The sequence below is a fragment of the Clarias gariepinus genome, chromosome 2 (genome assembly GCF_024256425.1).
Source record: "Clarias gariepinus isolate MV-2021 ecotype Netherlands chromosome 2, CGAR_prim_01v2, whole genome shotgun sequence".
NCBI lineage: Eukaryota > Metazoa > Chordata > Actinopteri > Siluriformes > Clariidae > Clarias > Clarias gariepinus.
The window spans coordinates 36,412,249-36,430,462 of NC_071101.1; the positions used below are offsets into that span (position 1 = coordinate 36,412,249).

General features: G+C 39.2%; 1 protein-coding gene across 3 annotated transcripts in view; it reads right to left on the minus strand.

Annotated features, from left to right (window-relative positions):
• ncoa1 (nuclear receptor coactivator 1) overlaps window positions 1-18,214 on the minus strand; it is a 69,615-nt gene that overhangs the window by 24,411 nt on the left and 26,990 nt on the right. For all 3 annotated transcript variants that reach the window (XM_053514749.1, XM_053514741.1, XM_053514758.1), the window contains exons 5-9: window positions 5,935-6,035; window positions 5,538-5,715; window positions 5,270-5,449; window positions 5,055-5,153; window positions 1,356-1,496 (exon numbers count right to left, since the gene is read on the minus strand). In XM_053514749.1, coding sequence (XP_053370724.1) covers window positions 1,356-1,496; window positions 5,055-5,153; window positions 5,270-5,449; window positions 5,538-5,715; window positions 5,935-6,035 — 699 coding nt within the window. The remainder of the gene's footprint in view (window positions 1-1,355; window positions 1,497-5,054; window positions 5,154-5,269; window positions 5,450-5,537; window positions 5,716-5,934; window positions 6,036-18,214) is intronic.

An 18,214-nucleotide genomic window follows, 5' to 3' on the forward strand; every position in this document is an offset into this window, starting at 1 on the left:
TTTCCCTCTTTCTCTCTCTCTGTCGAGCTACACATGTTGTTTCTGAGCTGCCAGTGATCCAGACTCCCTCTGCCCTCCGGACCTGTCTGACCCATCCTGGTGCCCCACTTCTGGTTGAACATGGATGCCCCGTGTGTCTCTCTGGGATGCGTCTGGTGTCTGGGGATGGGGATGGGGATCTTCTCTACCTAGAAAATGGTTCTGGCCTTGACTGGCGTTGGCAACTGTTTCTCTGGGGACTTGACAGTTCGATAGTTCAGGACTGGAACTTCCTACAAGTCTACCTGGGTCTTCAATAACTACCTGGACTCCATATTAACATCAATTAACATCAGCTATTATAGCTGAACTGCCTCCCACCCTACACACTGTATAAATGCAGATCATTTACTGCTTTCTGTTTTTACCCAGATGAGGATGGGTTCCCTGTTGAGTCTGGTTCCTCTCAAGGTTTCTTCCTATTACCATCTCAGGGAGTTTTTCCTTGCCACTGTCGCCCTCGGCTTGCTCACCAGGGACAAACTGACCATTTTGATTCATACACATTCACATTTTATACAAACTTAAATAATTCTTTCGATTCATTGTAAAGCTGCTTTGCGGCAATGACAATTGCTAAAAGCGCTATACAAATAAAATTGAACTGAATTGAACTGAATTATGATCGTCATAGGCAACTTACCTGGGCAATAACGACTTTTTAAACTGCAGAATTACCCTTGTACAATTTATTGAAACAAGTGCAATTTATTTGTCTGAAAGTGCAATTATTGTATTTATACACTGTAATGTCTATATTTTTTATTTGCACAATTATTTATTTTTTTCACTTCTGTAACAAAGAAATTTCCACTGTAGGGCGAATAAAGGTGTATTTTTTTTTTTTTAATCTTATTTTATTTTATCTGAAGGACCATGGTATTCCTGTGCTTGACTGGCCTGCAAGCTCACCTGACCTAAATCCTACAGAAAATCTATGGGGTGTTGTGAAGAGGAAAATGTGACTATTTGACATGAGGCTAAATCTCTCTTTACTTGATACCGCCATCTAACATCCAGTGTAACCAATTGCCTTCAGAAGTCACCTTATTAGTAAATGTAGCTACTTGTGTGTAATTTAATCTCGGTATACAGTGGGTACAGAAAGTATTCAGACCCCCTTAAATTTTTTACTCTGTTATATTGCATTTGCTAAAATTAGCAAATATTTTTCCTCATTAATGTACGTACACACAGCTTGTTGTTGTGAATTGTTGTTGTGAAGCCACTCCTTCGTTTTTTTAGCTGTGACAGTTTAAGAACAGTTTAATATCCATTAAAAGATCTCTATAAGGTAAGGGCTTAAGAATGCATACCCTCTTGTAGCAGCTTTTTGGCATAGGAGGGTTCTTTGCCCTGTGGCTGGAAGAATGCATAGATGCACTTCCTGACCAGGTCCTCCCAGCCTGGCCGGCCTGTGGCTCTCAGAGCACTCGTCTCGATGGAGATAATTTTCCCTGGGGGACACACACAGCAGTTCTTTAAAAAAAAGCACTCTTCATTAAACAGTTGCAGTTATTTAAAACAATAATCTGGCTCTCGTGCAAAAACACAAATTTAATGCATTTGAAGCTCTCTATGATAAAGTCAGCTCAGTCGATTCTGCTAATCTTAATTTACAGATCCCCAGGGCTGTACTCTGAGTTTCTCTGTGAATTCGCAGATTTCCTCTCAAACCTTGTCGTTTCTGTAGACAAAGCGTTAATTGCTGAAGACTTTAATATTCATTTTGAGAATCCAGAAGACCCTCTGAGAATAGCATTTATGTCCATACTGGACTTAGGAGTAGGAGTAGGAGTAAATCAGTGTGTAGTAGGACCCACTCATAAAGCAGGTCACACTTTGGATTTAATATTATCCTTCGGATTAAGTATAAGAAACATAATTACAATTCCACAGTCTGAAGTTATCTCATATCACTGTCTTGTCTCGATTAAAGTGTGTTTTAGTAATAACGTACGCACAGCACTGTGCTACCGCTTTAAACGTATGTTCACATCAAATACCACACAGAGCTTTATCAATAATTTCCTGAGTTACCAACTTTGATTTTTTTATCGTCATCTGACTCCACAGAACTCGATCAGGCGACTCGCTCAAGTCAACACTTTGTTATAGCTTAGATAATGTAGCTCCAGTTAAAAGGAAAATGATTAGAGATAAGATATCCCTGGTATAACAACCACACACGCACTCTAAAACAAACCGCTCAAAAAGTAGAACGCAAATGGCGTCAAACTAAATTGTTAGTATTCCAAATAGCTGTAAGGAGAGCATCCTCCGTAGATCAACGTATCTCTCCACTCTTACAGAAAATAACAAAAATAATCCTAGATTTTTATTTAATACCATAGCTAAATTAACTAAAAACAAGACCACTGCAGAAATCTCCACAACAACAACATACAGTAGTGAGGATATCATGAACTTTTTCAATAACAAAATCATAAATATTAGGCAAAAAATTCAGCCTTTGAAACCAGACAATTTATGTGATACAGATGATAAACTAATCACACCACCTCAGAACCTAGAATACATTACTCCACTTGAAGCGAGAGAACTAATTTCACTCATCTCCTCTTCAAAATTGTCAACCTGTGAATTAGATCCTATACCGACACATTTTCTTAAGCAGATAGTTTCAGCAATAACAGAAACCCTGTTGAAAGTAATTAACTGTTTACTCAGCAATGGGTATGTTCCTAAATCCCTTAATTTAGCAGTTATTAAACCACTAATCAAGAAACCTTGATCCCTGTCAGCTTTCCAATTACAGGCCGATATCAAACCCCCCCTAAAATTCTGAAAAAGGTAGTATCACAGCAGCTATGTTCATATCTAAATAGAAAAGCATAAACGATCTGTATCAGTCAGGATTTCGGCCTCATCACAGCACAGAGACAGCACTTGTTAAAGTAATAAATGACCTCCTAGTGGCCTCTGATCAGGGTTGCGTCACTACACTTGTGTTACACGACCTCAGTACAGGTTTTGACACTATTGATCATAGTATTCTCCTTCACAGATTAGAAAATGTAGTAGGAATTAAGGAAACAGCCCTCTTGTGGCTCAGATCCTATTTGACTGATTATTATCAGTTTGTAGATTTAGATGATTTAGAGGGTTCAGTTTTAGGTCCACTGCTTTTTTCCCTTTACATTCTTCTTCTGGGCAACATAATTTGTAAACATGGTATGAGTTTTCATTGTTAAAAACAGTTTACTAAAGTTGAGCAATGTGTGCAGGACATAAGAGATTGGATGTTAATTAATTTCCTTCTGCTTAATCCTGATAAGACAGAAGTTTTAGTCATAGGACCACAAGCAGCTAGAAGAGTAAGCTCACAGATCACACTGTGATTTTAAATGGCCTTTCTGTTCCATCAAATGAAACAGTAAAAAACCTTGGTGTGATTTTAGATTCCAGCTTTTCATTTGAAGTACATGTAGATAATATTACCAGGATAGCATTCTTTTACCTCAGAAATATTGCCAAAATAAAAAATATATTGTCATCTAAGGATCAGAAAAACTAGTTCATGCTTTTATCCCCTATAGGTTGCATTATTGTAACGCCTTACTGTCTGGTTGTTCAACAAGGTGCATAAAGAAGCTTCAGTTAGTCCAGAACGCAGCAGCAAGAGTCCTCACTCAAACAAGAAGATATGACCACATCACCCCTATCTTATCCACCCTTGCGTTGACTTCCTGTGAAATTTCGCATTGATTACTACTATTGATGCATAAAGCATTAAATGGTCTCGCGCCGCAGTATCTGAGTAAACTGCTAGTGTCTTACAATCCGCCACGCCTACTTTGATCAAAGAATGCAGTCTGCTTGTCAATGCCACGCATTAATAAAACTACAGCAGGGGGCAGAGCTTTTTCTTACAAAGCCACAAAGTGATGTAATAGCCTTCCAAATAGTGTTCGGGACTCAGACACAGTCTCAGTGTTTAAGTCTAGGCTAAAAACCTATTTATTTAGCCAAGCATTTTTATAAATAGATTTGCCTTAGGTAAAGGTGCAGATTATGGGGACTTATGGACGTAGAGTATTACAGTGAACTGGTATGTTTAGATGCTGTCTTCCCCACTCTCATTGATCACTCAGGTTTGTTGACGTTGAGGTGATTGGTTGCTTTACATCTCAGGGAGCCCTCATGTCTGTGTTTCCTTCTGGCTCTCCCTTTTAGTTATGCTGTCATAGTTAGTCCTGCCGGAGTCCCTGCTTGCACTCTACACTAAATATACATTCACATTATACATTGTTCGGCTGTGACCATACCTAAACTGCCATCTCTCCATCTCTTTTGCTTTCTCCTCTTCTGCTCTCGCTTCCTCTCTCTCCTTTTTACCCCTACCTATCTCTCTGTCGAGCTATACATGTCGCTCCTGAGCTGTCAGTGATCCAGACCCCCTCTGCCCGCTGGACCTGTCTAACTCGTCCTGGAGTCCTGCTTCTGGTTGGAGATCTCATTGCATGGATGCCCCCGTGTGGTCTGCCTGGGATGCGTGTGGTGATTGGGGATGGTTCCACTTTTCCACAAAGATGGTCCTTTCCTCGACTGATGCAGACAGCCGTCCTCTGAGGACCTGTGACTTCAGTCGCTAAATAGTCACGACCGGAATTTCCTACAGTCTACCTGAGCCTCCAGGAACAAACTGGACTCCAATTTAACACATCTCCTGTTAAACTGAACTTTCAGTCGTCGTCCTCGGCTTGCTTATCATGGACAATCTTATTATTGTGATTTATACACATTCACATTTCATACAGACTTAAATAATTATTTTGATTGTGTAAAGCTGCTTTGCGACAATGTCAATTGTTAAAAGCGCTATACAAATAAAATTGAATTGAACAAATTAATTGCTCTTCCTGCAAAAAGCCAGAGAGCCGTAGCTGCTCCACAATCTACCTTCTCTTTCTTATCTATTTATAGAATTAAACAGGCGATATGCCAGTGAATGTTAGAGGATGAGGACAGGGTGAGTGGAGTGAATAGCGTACCCGTGGGGTCCTGCTTGGTGATGAAGGACTCCATACTGACTGGAATCGGTGGCACTCTGGGTGCACGGCACGCTATGCATATCAGGCAACTCTGTAGGTCTGTGCGCACACACACACACACACACACACACACACACTCATTTGCACCCATTATTAATAATGTTTATCATATTTTATAAATTTAAGCCAAGTGTTTGAGTTTTTTTTGAGTGTACCATCGCCTTCCTCCTGCACTGCCCGGGGCTGCGATACAGTGAAACACTGCATGAGCTCATACTGCTGCCGCGCCTCCTGGTTTTCTGCATCCGCCTCATCTGGAGGCCTCTTCAGCAGCCGGCAGTTAAATACGTGACTGTTTCGTTGACCATGCTCCTGTGGCCACGGCACCCCACTGACTACACACACACACACACACACGGTATAATCCAACCTGATACTATTTTAGTTGCGTGGCCTCAGATTAACACATGATAAGTAACTCACCAAGGCTCTTGGGAAGCAGATTGCGTACAAACTCGTTGTGATCACCCACATGAAGGATGCTATAGACACTGGAAGTCATTAGCTCCTCCTGGGTGTAACCTAGGTAGTTTGTGACATTCTCCGATACAAACACGATGCGACCCTCACGGTTCACCACAAAAAAGAAGCCGTTCAGGGCCTGGAGGAAATAAAGAGAAAGGAATGGAAGATTTAGGATTGTGCTCTTCACCCTTATAGTCAAGTTTTAGGGACAAGGAGATCTTTGACAAGCTTTTCTGGAAGCTTATATTAAATTTTCCTATAATCTGTTACCTCTCAGACAAACACTACCAAAAGGTACACCTCATTAAGTAGCTTAACTGCAATCAAACCCAAAAAACTAATTAATGCGACTTACCTCAAGAAGGAGAGGACCGAGAGCCTCCTTCTCTACCATGCCTTGACTGCTGGAGGACACATCGCTCTTTTGCACCTCATCATCAGGGGAAGCTACTTTCTCTGTGGACACATAAGGAATTTTAGTATATTACAAGAATGGCTAGCGCCCAATACAAATCTCTGACTGTCGTATACTGTCTGATTGCAGTTACTTAGTATTTGTATTTGGGCCATATAATCAATCATTCTGTATCATACTTTTTATCAAGAACAAATACACCACACGTTTCCATTCATCTCCTGAAAGGGGACTAGATTAAAGCCATACACAAGACAAATCCCTAATGCCTCTCTAGTGCACAAGTAGTCCTGGGTTGAAGCCAACCACAACAAGAACTCATAAAAAAAGACTACGAAGCAAAGCAATATCCACAACGCTGGTGTTTCTGTCCCCACCAAACCCAAATTGATATATATATATATATGATCTATTGGTGATTATTCTCCACCCAAGGTGCTTGACCTTGCCATTCATCTTTCAGATCAAAGCCGTCAGACCACCACATGAGAATGTTCTCCAACAACTGCATCGAGTAGAAGTTTCAATCTGTTACTTTGGTAACAGGAACAGTTTAAATGGGGTCAAAGACGAGACAGAAAGAGGACATGCAATTGGAGATGCAGTACTGGCACAAGTGACAAATGAGGAGTGAAAAACACATACCGATAAGTTTAACCACATCTGGCTGCAGTGAAGGAGTGACACCAGGACTACTCTTTCAATACTGTCAGATGTTCTGCTGAGAGAAAAGAAAGAGAACCGCTCAGAGAACACTGCGGCTCGGATAACAAAAGAGTTCAATGAATACTGTGGGCCCAGAGAATAAAAAAAAAGTCACACTAATATTTAATCACAAACCAACTTTTGCTTCAATTAAAGCAGTGGCATAGTTTTGATAAGCTTATGCAATGTCACAACAAGTATTTCCATCCAGAGTCGCATAAGTTTACTCCAAGATCTTGTATTGATGATGGTAGAGTCTGAGAGACTCGAAAAGCCTTCTCCATCAGAGTTCACAATAGGGTTGAGGTCTATACTGTGTGGTGGCCAATCCTACATGAAAATGATGTTTCATGCTCCTTGAACTACTCTAACAATTTGAGATGAATGCATCCTGGCATTGTCATCTTAAAATATGCATGTACTATCTAGGAAGAAAAAAAACATTGATCATAAAACCTGGACATTCAGTATATTCAGGTAGTCAACTGATCTTATTTTTTGGGCAACGTTTTTGAACCTACACCTGACCAACATAAGCCACCCTAGATCGCAACACTGCCACCACAGGCTTGTATGGTGGGCACTAGGCATGATGGGTGCATCACTGCATCTGTTATTAGCTATAAGTTCTACTGTTTTTTTATTTATTTTTGTTTTTTTACAATTTGATTTACTAAAGCATTTAAGTAATCTCCCCTCATGCTCATTCAAAAAGTTTTTCTGATTATATTAATTCTAGAATTAGAATTGCGTTTTATTAACCAAGCATGTTCACACACACAAGGAATTTAATTACGACTGTTTGTGGCTCTCAGGTACAGACCACCATAGAAATCTGTACAATTGTTGTAGACAAAACAGTAAACACAGTAATTACACAACTTTGAGCAACTTTACAAATTAAATAAAGACGGGTTGGGGGAAGGGGGGTATCTTGCACACTCATTTTATAAGTAGTGCAAAATAGCAAGTAATAATGTGCAGTAGAATGTAGGAAGTTTGTTGAAGGGATGGAGGTGCTTTTACACAATATACAGTACAGTACCAGATCAAAGTTCAATTTGTACAAATAACAGTAATTTTACAGCAGATTGCATATAGTGCAGTTCAACTATTTAGGCAGGTGATTGCCCACAGAAAAAGAAACTGTGCCAGGCAGTTTTGGTGTGCAGAGTTCTGTAGCACCTGCAAGAAGTGAGGAGGTCTAGAAGGTTGTTTCCTGGTTCTGAGGGGTCTATAGATATTTTTCCTGCCCGTTTCCTGGTTCTTGTAAAGTACAAGCCATGAAGGGAGGGTAGTATTAACTGCTTCCTGCAGCAGCAACATTGTAACAAAATCTAATATATTACAAAAAGTATACTACACATTGCACTGCTGAGTTGACAGCAAATTCCGACCCCTATTGCCACCTGGAACTGTCTGACAAAATCTTGGTGCCGCTTCTGGTTGAAGTTCACGTCCGAAGAGCTCTCTGGTTGAAAATGGCCTCGTGACTCTTGACCTGATGTGGTCTGCTTTGATGACTGGGGATGGTTCCACTTGACCAAGAACATGGTCTTGGACTCAGCTGAAGATGACTTTGGACTCAACAGTATTTCTCTGATGGCTTGTGACTATAGTCACTAAAAAGTTTAGGACTGAAATTCCCACAAACAATGTGTACCTGAGTCCCCAACAAAGAAAGTGGACTCCCTTGTAACTTTAACACTCTTTCCATTATACTGAACTTTAAGAGTCACAGAAACTTTAATTGTCATAGCGTGCTTGTTGGGTTTTCTCCGGGTACTCCGGTTTCCTCTCACAGTCAAAAGACATGCAGATTAGGTCAATGGCGTTCACAAAATTGCCCGTAGTGAGTGTGTGCCCTGCAATGGATTGGCACCTTGTCCAGAGTGTACCCTGCCCTGTGCACAAAGTCTCCTGGGATAGGCTCCAGTCCCCACGCGACCATGAATACAGGATTACACTGTAAAAACAGTGGGTAAGTGAGTAAGTAAAATTATATAGTTCTTGATAGAGATGCATGGAGGGAGTAAGGTCTGTGCACTGTTCTAAATCGAGGAATTTTGTAGCGGGATGTTCACCTACTTTCTCAAGAGGCTGCAGGACATAGGCTGAATTGTTTAAAGTACACTGAGGAACAGAATGCAGCAACTGACTTATGTTAAATTACTTTGGCTAGCTGTTTAGTATGGGCTAAGCATCACACTGGACTGGGCTGCTGATCCTGCTGTTACCCTTGTTGCTATTCTGCGCATTTTATCCTGTTTTTGTATCACTGCCGCGAAAGTTTCGCATTTGTATCAGCATTTAAATTATATAGCATTTTTGTTTATACAATAATTTTATTAATAGCAACTAGTTTTTAAGTTTTCATACCATTGGGCTTTGCCTTTTTTCTTTTTCTTTTTTTGCGCTTTTTGGAGAATGCGCGAGTTTCGGAATTCAGCTTCAATCAACTAAACTCCGACACCGAGGTACGTTATAATGTCTACTATTCAGCTCATTCAGTGTGTGAAGTGCAGGATGTTTAGACATTTTTCCTCCATTGTTAGTGATAATTTTACTTGTGATAGGTGTGTGTTAGTGAGATTTCTGATGAAGAAGATATCAGCGTTAGAGAAGCGCATCCAGACTTTAGAGAGTGTTAGAGAGCAGCGTTATTCCCATATCGGAAAGTCTGGGTGTCGCAGGTGGAGATAACCAGCCCCCGACTCCGGCATTAGAGCTCTCACAGCGGGGCTCTCCTCAGTGATGCACACTCTGAGAAACCTAAAAGAGCTTTGGTTATAGGAGACTTTACTGAGGCACGTAAAATTAAAATGTCCAGAGCACCGGACAAAGAGAGGGTTATGTTTCTAGGGCTCTAGGACAGCATAGGTTCTCTAAGTGGTACATGCTGGAGCTAATGATATACGCCTTCATCAGTCAGAGGTTAGCAAGGGTAACTTTACAGAGGTGTTTAAATTAGCGAAGGCGATGTCCAATGAAGTAGTATGCTCTGGTCCCCTCCCAATGAGACGTGGCAACATAGCTTACAGCAGGTTATGCTTGCTGAACCGCTAGATGTCCAGGTGGTGCTCCGAAAATAGAATGAGCTTTATAGACAATTGAAAGATCTTTAAGGGCAAAGCTGGCCTGTTAGGACGGAACGGTGTCCATCCCATTTGGGATGGTGCTGCTCTCATTACCCGTAGTATGGTCTAAGAAGAGGCCTAGTTAATCGGTGACAATTCAGAGCCCAGGCCAGGGCTGCATAGAGCTGCATAGACTCGTCACTCAGGGTTCACTATATTGAGACTGTGTCTGTTCCCTCGAGCTAACTGGTAGAGGAGGAGGCGTCGCAGCTATTTACCATGATGATCTGTTTATCGAACAAAAACACGAACACAAATTTAATGCATTTGAAGTTTTCTATAGTAACATAAAAAGTGTAGCTACAAATATTAAGTCAGCTCAGTTGATCCCACTAATCATCATTTACAGACCTCCAGGGCCTCTCCATTTGCAGATTTCCTCATTAATTGCATTTATGTCCATACTGGACTCAGGAGGAGTAAATTAGTGTGTAGTAGGACCCACTCATAAAGCAGGTCACACTTTAGATTTAATAATGTTCTTCTGATCAAGTATAAGAAATTTATGCACAATTTCACTGTCTGAAATTATCTCAGATCACTATCTTGTCCCAATTAAAGTGTCATAGTAAGAATGTACGCACAGCGCCGCGCTACCGTATTAAACGTATATTCACATCAACTACCACACAGAGCTTTATCAGTAATCTCCCAGAGTTACCAACTTTTATTGGATCACCGTTTGACCCCACAGAACTTGATCAGGCGACTAAATATTTAGAATCAAAGTTCTGTTATACGTTAGATAATGCAGCTCCAGTTAAAACAGGCTGCTCGCAAATTAGAACGCAAAGGGTGCCAAACTAAATTGTTAGTACTTCAAATAGCATGGAAGGAAAGCATCCTGAACTATAGAAAAGCTCTTAGTGTAGAGATCAACGTATCTCTCCAGTATTATCGAAAATAACAAAAACAATCCTAGATTTTTATTTAATACCGTTGCCAAATTAACCAGAAATAAGACCACTGCAGAAATCTCCAAAACAACATTGTGCAATAGTGAGGACTTTATGAACTTTTTAAATAATAAAACTGTAAATATTAGGCATAAAATTGAGGCTTTGAAACCGAACAATGTAATTGATGCAGATGTTAAACTACCCATGTCAGATCAGAACCTAGAATACTTTACTCCCCTTGAAGAGAATGAATTAATTTCACTCATCTCTTCCGCAAATTCGTCAACCTGTATACAAGATCCTATACCAACACATTTTTTCAAACAGATAGTGCCAAAAATAACAGAACCCCTGTTGAGAATAATTAATTCTTTATTCAGCATTGGGTATGTTCCAAAATCTTTTAAATTAGCAGTTATTAAACCGATAATTAAGAAAACTGACCTCGACAGGTGTCAGCTGTCCAATTACAGGCCAATATCAAACCTCCCCTTTATCTCCAAAATTCTGGAAAAGATAGTAGCGGAGCAGCTATGCTCATATCTACATAGAAATAGCATACATGAAGTGTATCCTTCAGGATTTAGGCCTCATCACAGCATAGAGACAGCATCAGGGTTTGTAAAACTATGTATTACTCGACCTCAGTGCAGCTTTTAACACTGTTCTACCTAGTAACAGACCTCGGTGTAATTATAGATTCTAGTCTTTCATTTAAAGTTCATGTGGATAATATTACCAGGATAGCATTCTTTCACCTTAGAAATACTGCCAAGTTAAGGAATATATTGTCGCTAAACTAGTTCTTGCTTTTATTACCTCTAGTTGGACTACTGTAATGCCTTACTGTCTGGTTGTTCAACTAGGTGCATAAACAAGCTTCAGTTAGTCCAGAATGCAGCAGCAAAAGTCCTTACAAGAACCAGAAGATACAAGCACATCACCCCTATCTTATCTTCACTTCCCTGTGAAATTTCGCATTGATTTTAAAGTACTACTTTGGACATAAAAAGCATAAAATGGTCTCGCCGCGCAGTATCTAAGTAAACTGCTAGTGCCTTATTATCTGCCCTGCCTACTTCGATCAGGCTGCTTGTTAGTACCTTGTATTATTAAAATTACAGCTGGGTGCAGAGCTTTTTCTTATAAAGGCCTAAAGTTATGGAATAGCCTTCCAAATAGTGTTCAGGACTCAGACACAGTCTCAGTGTTTAAGTCTAGGCTAAAAACCTATTAGAGATAGGAGCAGATCTGGGGGACTCATGGACGTATTATGGTGAACTGGTATGTTTAGATGCTGTCTTCCCCACTCTTATTGATCACTCAGGTTTGTTGACGGTGAGGTGATTGTTTGCTTTACATCTCAGGGAGCCCTCATGTTTGTGTTTCCTTCTGGCTCTTCCTTTTAGTTATGCTGTCATAGTTAGTCCTGCCGGAGTCCCTGCTTGCAGTCTACACTAAATATATATTCACATTATACATTATGTGACTGTGATCATACCCAACTGTTCTCTCTTCTTCTGCTCTTCCTTTTCCTGTTCTCTCTCCCCCTCTTTCCCTCTCTCTGTTGAGCTACAAATGTCGTTCCTGAGCTGCAGAGTCCAGAACCCCCTTTGCCCTCTGGACCTGTCTGATTCATCGTGGTGCCCCGCTTCTGGTTGGAGATCTCAACACATGGATGCCCTGTGTGTCTCTTTGGGATGCGTCTGGTGTATGGGGGCGGTTTCACTCTACCATGAAGATGGTTCTGGCCTCGACTGATGTTGACAGCTGTTTCTCTGAGGACTTGACTTGGCTGCAGTTTACAGCCAATTAACATCAACTGTTATAGCTGAACTGCCTGCCACCCAACACAGTATAAATGCAGATTAATTTCTGCTATCTGCTGTTTCTCTCAAGGTTTCTCCCTACTGCCATTTTAGGGAGATTTTCCTTGCCACTGTCACCCTCGGCTTGCTTATAGGGACTATCTGGCCATTTTGATTCATACACATTTGCATTCTGTACAAACTTAATTCTTTTGATTGGGTAAAGCTGCTTTGCAACAATGACAATTGTTAAAAGCGCTATACAAATAAAATTTAATTTTCTGGCCCTTTACAGCCTGCACAGTCAACACATTGAAAACACTAAATCTATTAACCAAGAAAGTAGGAAGTAAAGGTGCTACTATTAATTATTCACAGTGTTCTAAAGTGATATGAAAGTAGAACGACCAAAGAAGTTGAGCCTACAGCACTAAAACCAAATTACTGTACACAAATAAAGCTCATGTCCTCTGATTCTAGTGCACATGTTTGTGGTGGACTTTGACTTTGTTTCAGAAGCCAGCTGTAACAGAATGTCATGGAAACTGAACACATCTCATTTCAGGCTTGTTTCTTAAAACAGCCATATCGTTAATAGATCTATTTCGTACAGGAATATCACACAACAGCTGGGCTTAGAACAGAAAACTTATCTAATCTAAAACTAATTTAATGTGTAATGACACACATATTAGAATATTCATACAACAGTTAATTCCAACCAATCCTGATTGGACAACTCGCATTCCTTGAGTTGTGATAAGGGATATTACACCACATAGGTAAAAGAAGGTCAGTACAGTCCGGCATACTGAGGAGAGAGCAAACACCTGCCAAAAACCACATTGAAAACCAGTCACAGAAGGACTTTCAGCAAGAAAACACATTTGATGAAGTTATCATCTTAAAAAAAATCCACTGTAGCTGCTTAATAGTTGCTTGGAAGTTCTAAATCAAGCAAGACTAACCATGGCCTTTTATTTAATGCTACAAAGCTAACCAACTCCTCACACAAGGCTAAACTACAAATTGCTCTTCAACCCCTAATCAAGAGCATTATTTGGTGTGTGACAATTGATTTCAATTGATCAATACAATTGATTTTTGCAAAATCGCAAAATTTCCATTTAATGTTATTTGGGAATTAAACCTGGAAACCCATAACTTATGGGAAGCTCATTAAAGCGGAATAAGTAGAAAAATAAAAAGAAACTTTATTTTACAGGACTATAAAATAGGAGATTTACAGGACTGTCCACCACTTTGATGTTTGAGTCTCCTCACCTTGTGGCTACATAGTACTGATAATAAATTACAACTACTTTCACCCCTGTTGATAACACTAACTTTCGCAGTTAGTTCCGCCAGTTAGGTAAGGATATGTGTAAGTGGTTTATTAAATGAATAAATCATATACTGTTTATAATAAATGCCGTTTGTGGAACTCTTGTATGACACTTAGGGCCATGCTACACTATATGGACAAAAGGATTTGGCAAAACCTGTTTTTTTTCCCCCAGATGTTTCAATCAGGCCCCTCAGTGAAGAACAATCTTAATGCTTCAGCATACCAAGACATCTTGGACAATGCTATGCTTCCAACAGTTTGGGAAAGGCCGTTTTCTATTACAACATGACTATGCCCCAGTGCAGAAAGTAAGGACTATAAAGACAGAGTTTGATGAGTTCGCTGTGGAAGACCTCGACTTGCCCGCACAGAGCACTGAACTAAACCTGGAACGGAGATTGTGAGCCAGGCCTTCTCATCCAACATCAGTGCCTGACCTTATAAATACTTTACAAAATAAATGGGAATGGATTCCCACAGAAACAATCTCGTGGACAGCCTTCCAAAAATAGAGGAAGCTGTTATAGCTGCAAAAGGTGGACTCGCTCCATATTAAAGTACAGTGGAACCTTGGATTATGAGCATAATTTGTTCCAGGAGCAGGCTTGTATTCCAAAACACTTGTAAACCAAATCAAAATTTACCATAAGAAATAATAGAAACTCAAATTTTTCATTCCACAAAAAAATTTCCCCAAAAAAATAAATACATAAAAATAGTTAACACAAAATATAATAGTTTTTTATATTTCTATTTGTTCAACAGTAATAATAAGTAGGGTTGGGTATTGTTTTTTTGTTTTTTATCGATACCGGTGCCAAATCGATACTTTTAAAACGGTACCAGTGCCAAAATGGTGCCTGAACCGATACTTTACAAAAGCCACAAAATGATGGTGGATGACTCAATAATACATTTTTATAGAAATTTTTTTATTTATTTTATTCTCCTTAGTCAAATTAGCCTTCTTTGCAATGGAATCACTGTTGTAGTACCACTAGTACTAGCTGGAAAGCCATAATTATAAACATGATCCCTGTTATGTTAGTATTTTACAAATCATTTGACCATTTGTTAGCATGAATGCAAGATTTGCTTTTTGCAATTAACATTACATTAGCCTACTACTAACCTGCGGAAAGGCTGCTGTCGTCATCATAATTGGTGGACTCCTTTTTGCTACGGTTGGTATGACTGGGGCTGGGGTCACACACCGATAGTGCCAGCTGTTGTCCGCAAGATGTCAAACACGGTGCATCCCTCTGCTTTTAAGTTTATTCCGTGTGCCCTCATTAGATTTGACGTGTTTGTCCCTTTACACACAACTACTATAAAACATTTGCTGCATGTCGTGGTGTCGGAATCCTTTCTTGTAAAATATAGCCACACTTTCGACTGTTTAGTTTTAGATATTTTAACGAAAGTTGTTTAACTTATCAAGCTAAGATAGCGGTAGACCTGCTGCCGTCAAAGCAAGTATAACGTTAGTTGCTGCATTCACCCCCATCTCAGATAGTCTCATTTCCTGATTATTTGGGCTTTTATTTTTTTTATCTAATCTAATGAACTTTTAATCAACAACAAAAAAATGGACAGTAACATTACTGCAACAATGTTTTGGATTTGTATTATCAAAGCTTTCCGAAGTTCTCAAGATTTTTCTAATTAAGAAAATAAATTATTTTTCTGATCATTTCTGACACCCCATGAATGCAGTATTTAAATTTTACTAGCAATCATGTGTGTTGATAAATCTGATGCTTATTACGACTGTGTTATTATAGGCTAAGAGAAAAAATATTTAAATCGACAGTTCAGGCATTTAAGTGGAACCGAAATGAGGCACCAAAATTCGCGTTTTGTTTCGGTCCGATACATACCGGTTATAGAGGTGCTGTATTGGCACCGGTTTTTGGTACCCAACCCTAATAATAAGGTGAAGAATGAAAACTCAAGTTTTTTTATACCAGATACATGTACATGTACTGAGCATAGCAAGTCTCTTAAAGAACTTGCAGGGGTGGGGCAAATATGAACAAATGACATAGGGTTTAGTAAAGAAGAACTGAACATGGGGAACTGTACTAATCGATTCAGTGCGTAGGTACCATGATGTCATCATGAGGTGTCCCTAGTGATTCCCATTTGTAATGATGAAATGACAAATAATTTAACATGCGGATTAGTGATAAACTGATTAACACACGGATTAACAGGAAAATTAAAAAAGTAAAGTGATTAACAAATGTATACAGGTAGTCATCGACTTTTAAACGGGTAGTGTTCCAGAAGCACGCTCTTAAGTCAAATTTATTAAGTCTGACAAAGTGAGTCTTAGACACCTTTGACATGAAAGCATACCAACCCACTTGACAAAATTTTTATTTTATTTTCCCACACTGCCATCACATGGCCAAAAACCGTAACCGCGCCATAGGAAATGAATCTCTCAGAAGATTTGAAAAAAGGAGTGGAAATAATGACAAATGCACTCTTTAACTATTATGTTTTTAGCATTCTTGAGACACCACCTTCTATTTCATCCTCCTCACTACACATCACTACCATTGATAACATTACTTATGACAAGTTTTTTTTTTTTTTTGGTCAATTCAAATGGCCCATTGTTGCATTTTTATTGTTTAGCACCGACTTAAAGATGATAAACATGTTTATATGGGTGAATTGCTTCCAGCAGGAGCTGCTGGAGTTCAGCATAAAGTTACCTAGACAGAGTCACAATTTAACTGAGCAAGGTTAGCGTACACAGAGACTGAATTAGTAGCTGTTAATGCAGTCAAGTACATGAGGTACAGGAGGGAAAATATGCAGGGACCAACACATGTCCTTGTCTAACAATGCTAACACCATGAGAGAGGCAAAGGGAGTGAGAGGCCCCTCTTTTAAACTGCCAGGTCAAGGGGCAGCTGCACCACCATTGGTCACTCTCTTGCACACCCCTGTGGCCCCTCTCACCACCATGGTGTGAAAGCTTGGGGAAAAAAAAGGTCCAGAGACATGAAGGATACATCAGTGAGATGTTGCATACTAAGATATATAATATTTTATGATTAACACCAAAATACCTCATACGTCCTCTCTTTCTCCTCATTCTTCTTCCTAAACCTTCCTCATCACTCAGACCATTACCTGCAGTTAGGCGTTACATGACGTACAGCTTTCTCTAAACTTCTGGACAGTCCCAGCTAAAATCACTGTCTGTATAAAAAAATTACCAATCCAAAAAAATATTTACCATACAATTATGTTAACTACTAAACATATAAACTTATGTCATCTTTACTAATTACATCACATCTATATCTACTAATTAACAGTAATACTAAAAACATTTTCTTATTTTAATGATTATAACCAGACTGACTAAAATGACTTGTTTTGCCAGAAGTATCCTGAACATGACATACAGATGGTACTCATGCGGTGTAATGGTTTTACTGCTGTGCCTCACGGCGACAACATTTGGGTTTGCTGACGTTTACCGCTGAGTGGCACTATATAACTATAGACGGGCGCCTCAGGCCTTCAGGCCCTCAGTTCATTCTCTCAAGGATTATAGAGCTGCACGTAGTAGCGGATAAAAGCAAGTAAAACATTGTAGTTAAACAAATTAATAATCACAGTACTAAAATTACAGTACAAATTTAGAATTTAAATTTAATTAAATCTCATTAGGATCAAATTTAAGCAAAGTATGCATTAACACATTGAGCCTTTAGATTTTACCATGTGTAATTAGAAAAGCTACGCATGTAGGATTTTGTTTCATCTTTGTATCATTAAATTTGTAGGAGATTTATTAACCGAAATAAATGAAACTAAATGACCATAAAATTCAAACATTGCCAGGACGTTCTACTGTGTCAGCAGATGTCGATCTTTTCACATTACATTTTTACATCCCAATAGATACCAGTGACGGCAAAACCATCTAAAATACAGGGTGTACAATCACAGTACTAAAATTACAGTACTTTTAGAATTTAAATTAAATATAGGCGTTTCTTTTTTGCATCAGATTTAAGCAAAGAAAATGTTAACACAGTGACCCTTTATATTTTATCATCATGTGTAATGTGCAGCAGCATAGCCAGGGTTAGAAACCGAAACTCTGTACACGCCTCACAGACGTGAAAAATATATACTTATAGAAAGTGAAATGTCTGCTTTTATATAAACTAATAAAAAATAAATTTCAGATTATGTAATAATAATCTTTCAATGCTGGACACAAAGCAAAAAAGCATGATGATTTTTATTATTTTAATTATTATTATCATGCATTTTTGCTGTTTGTACTCA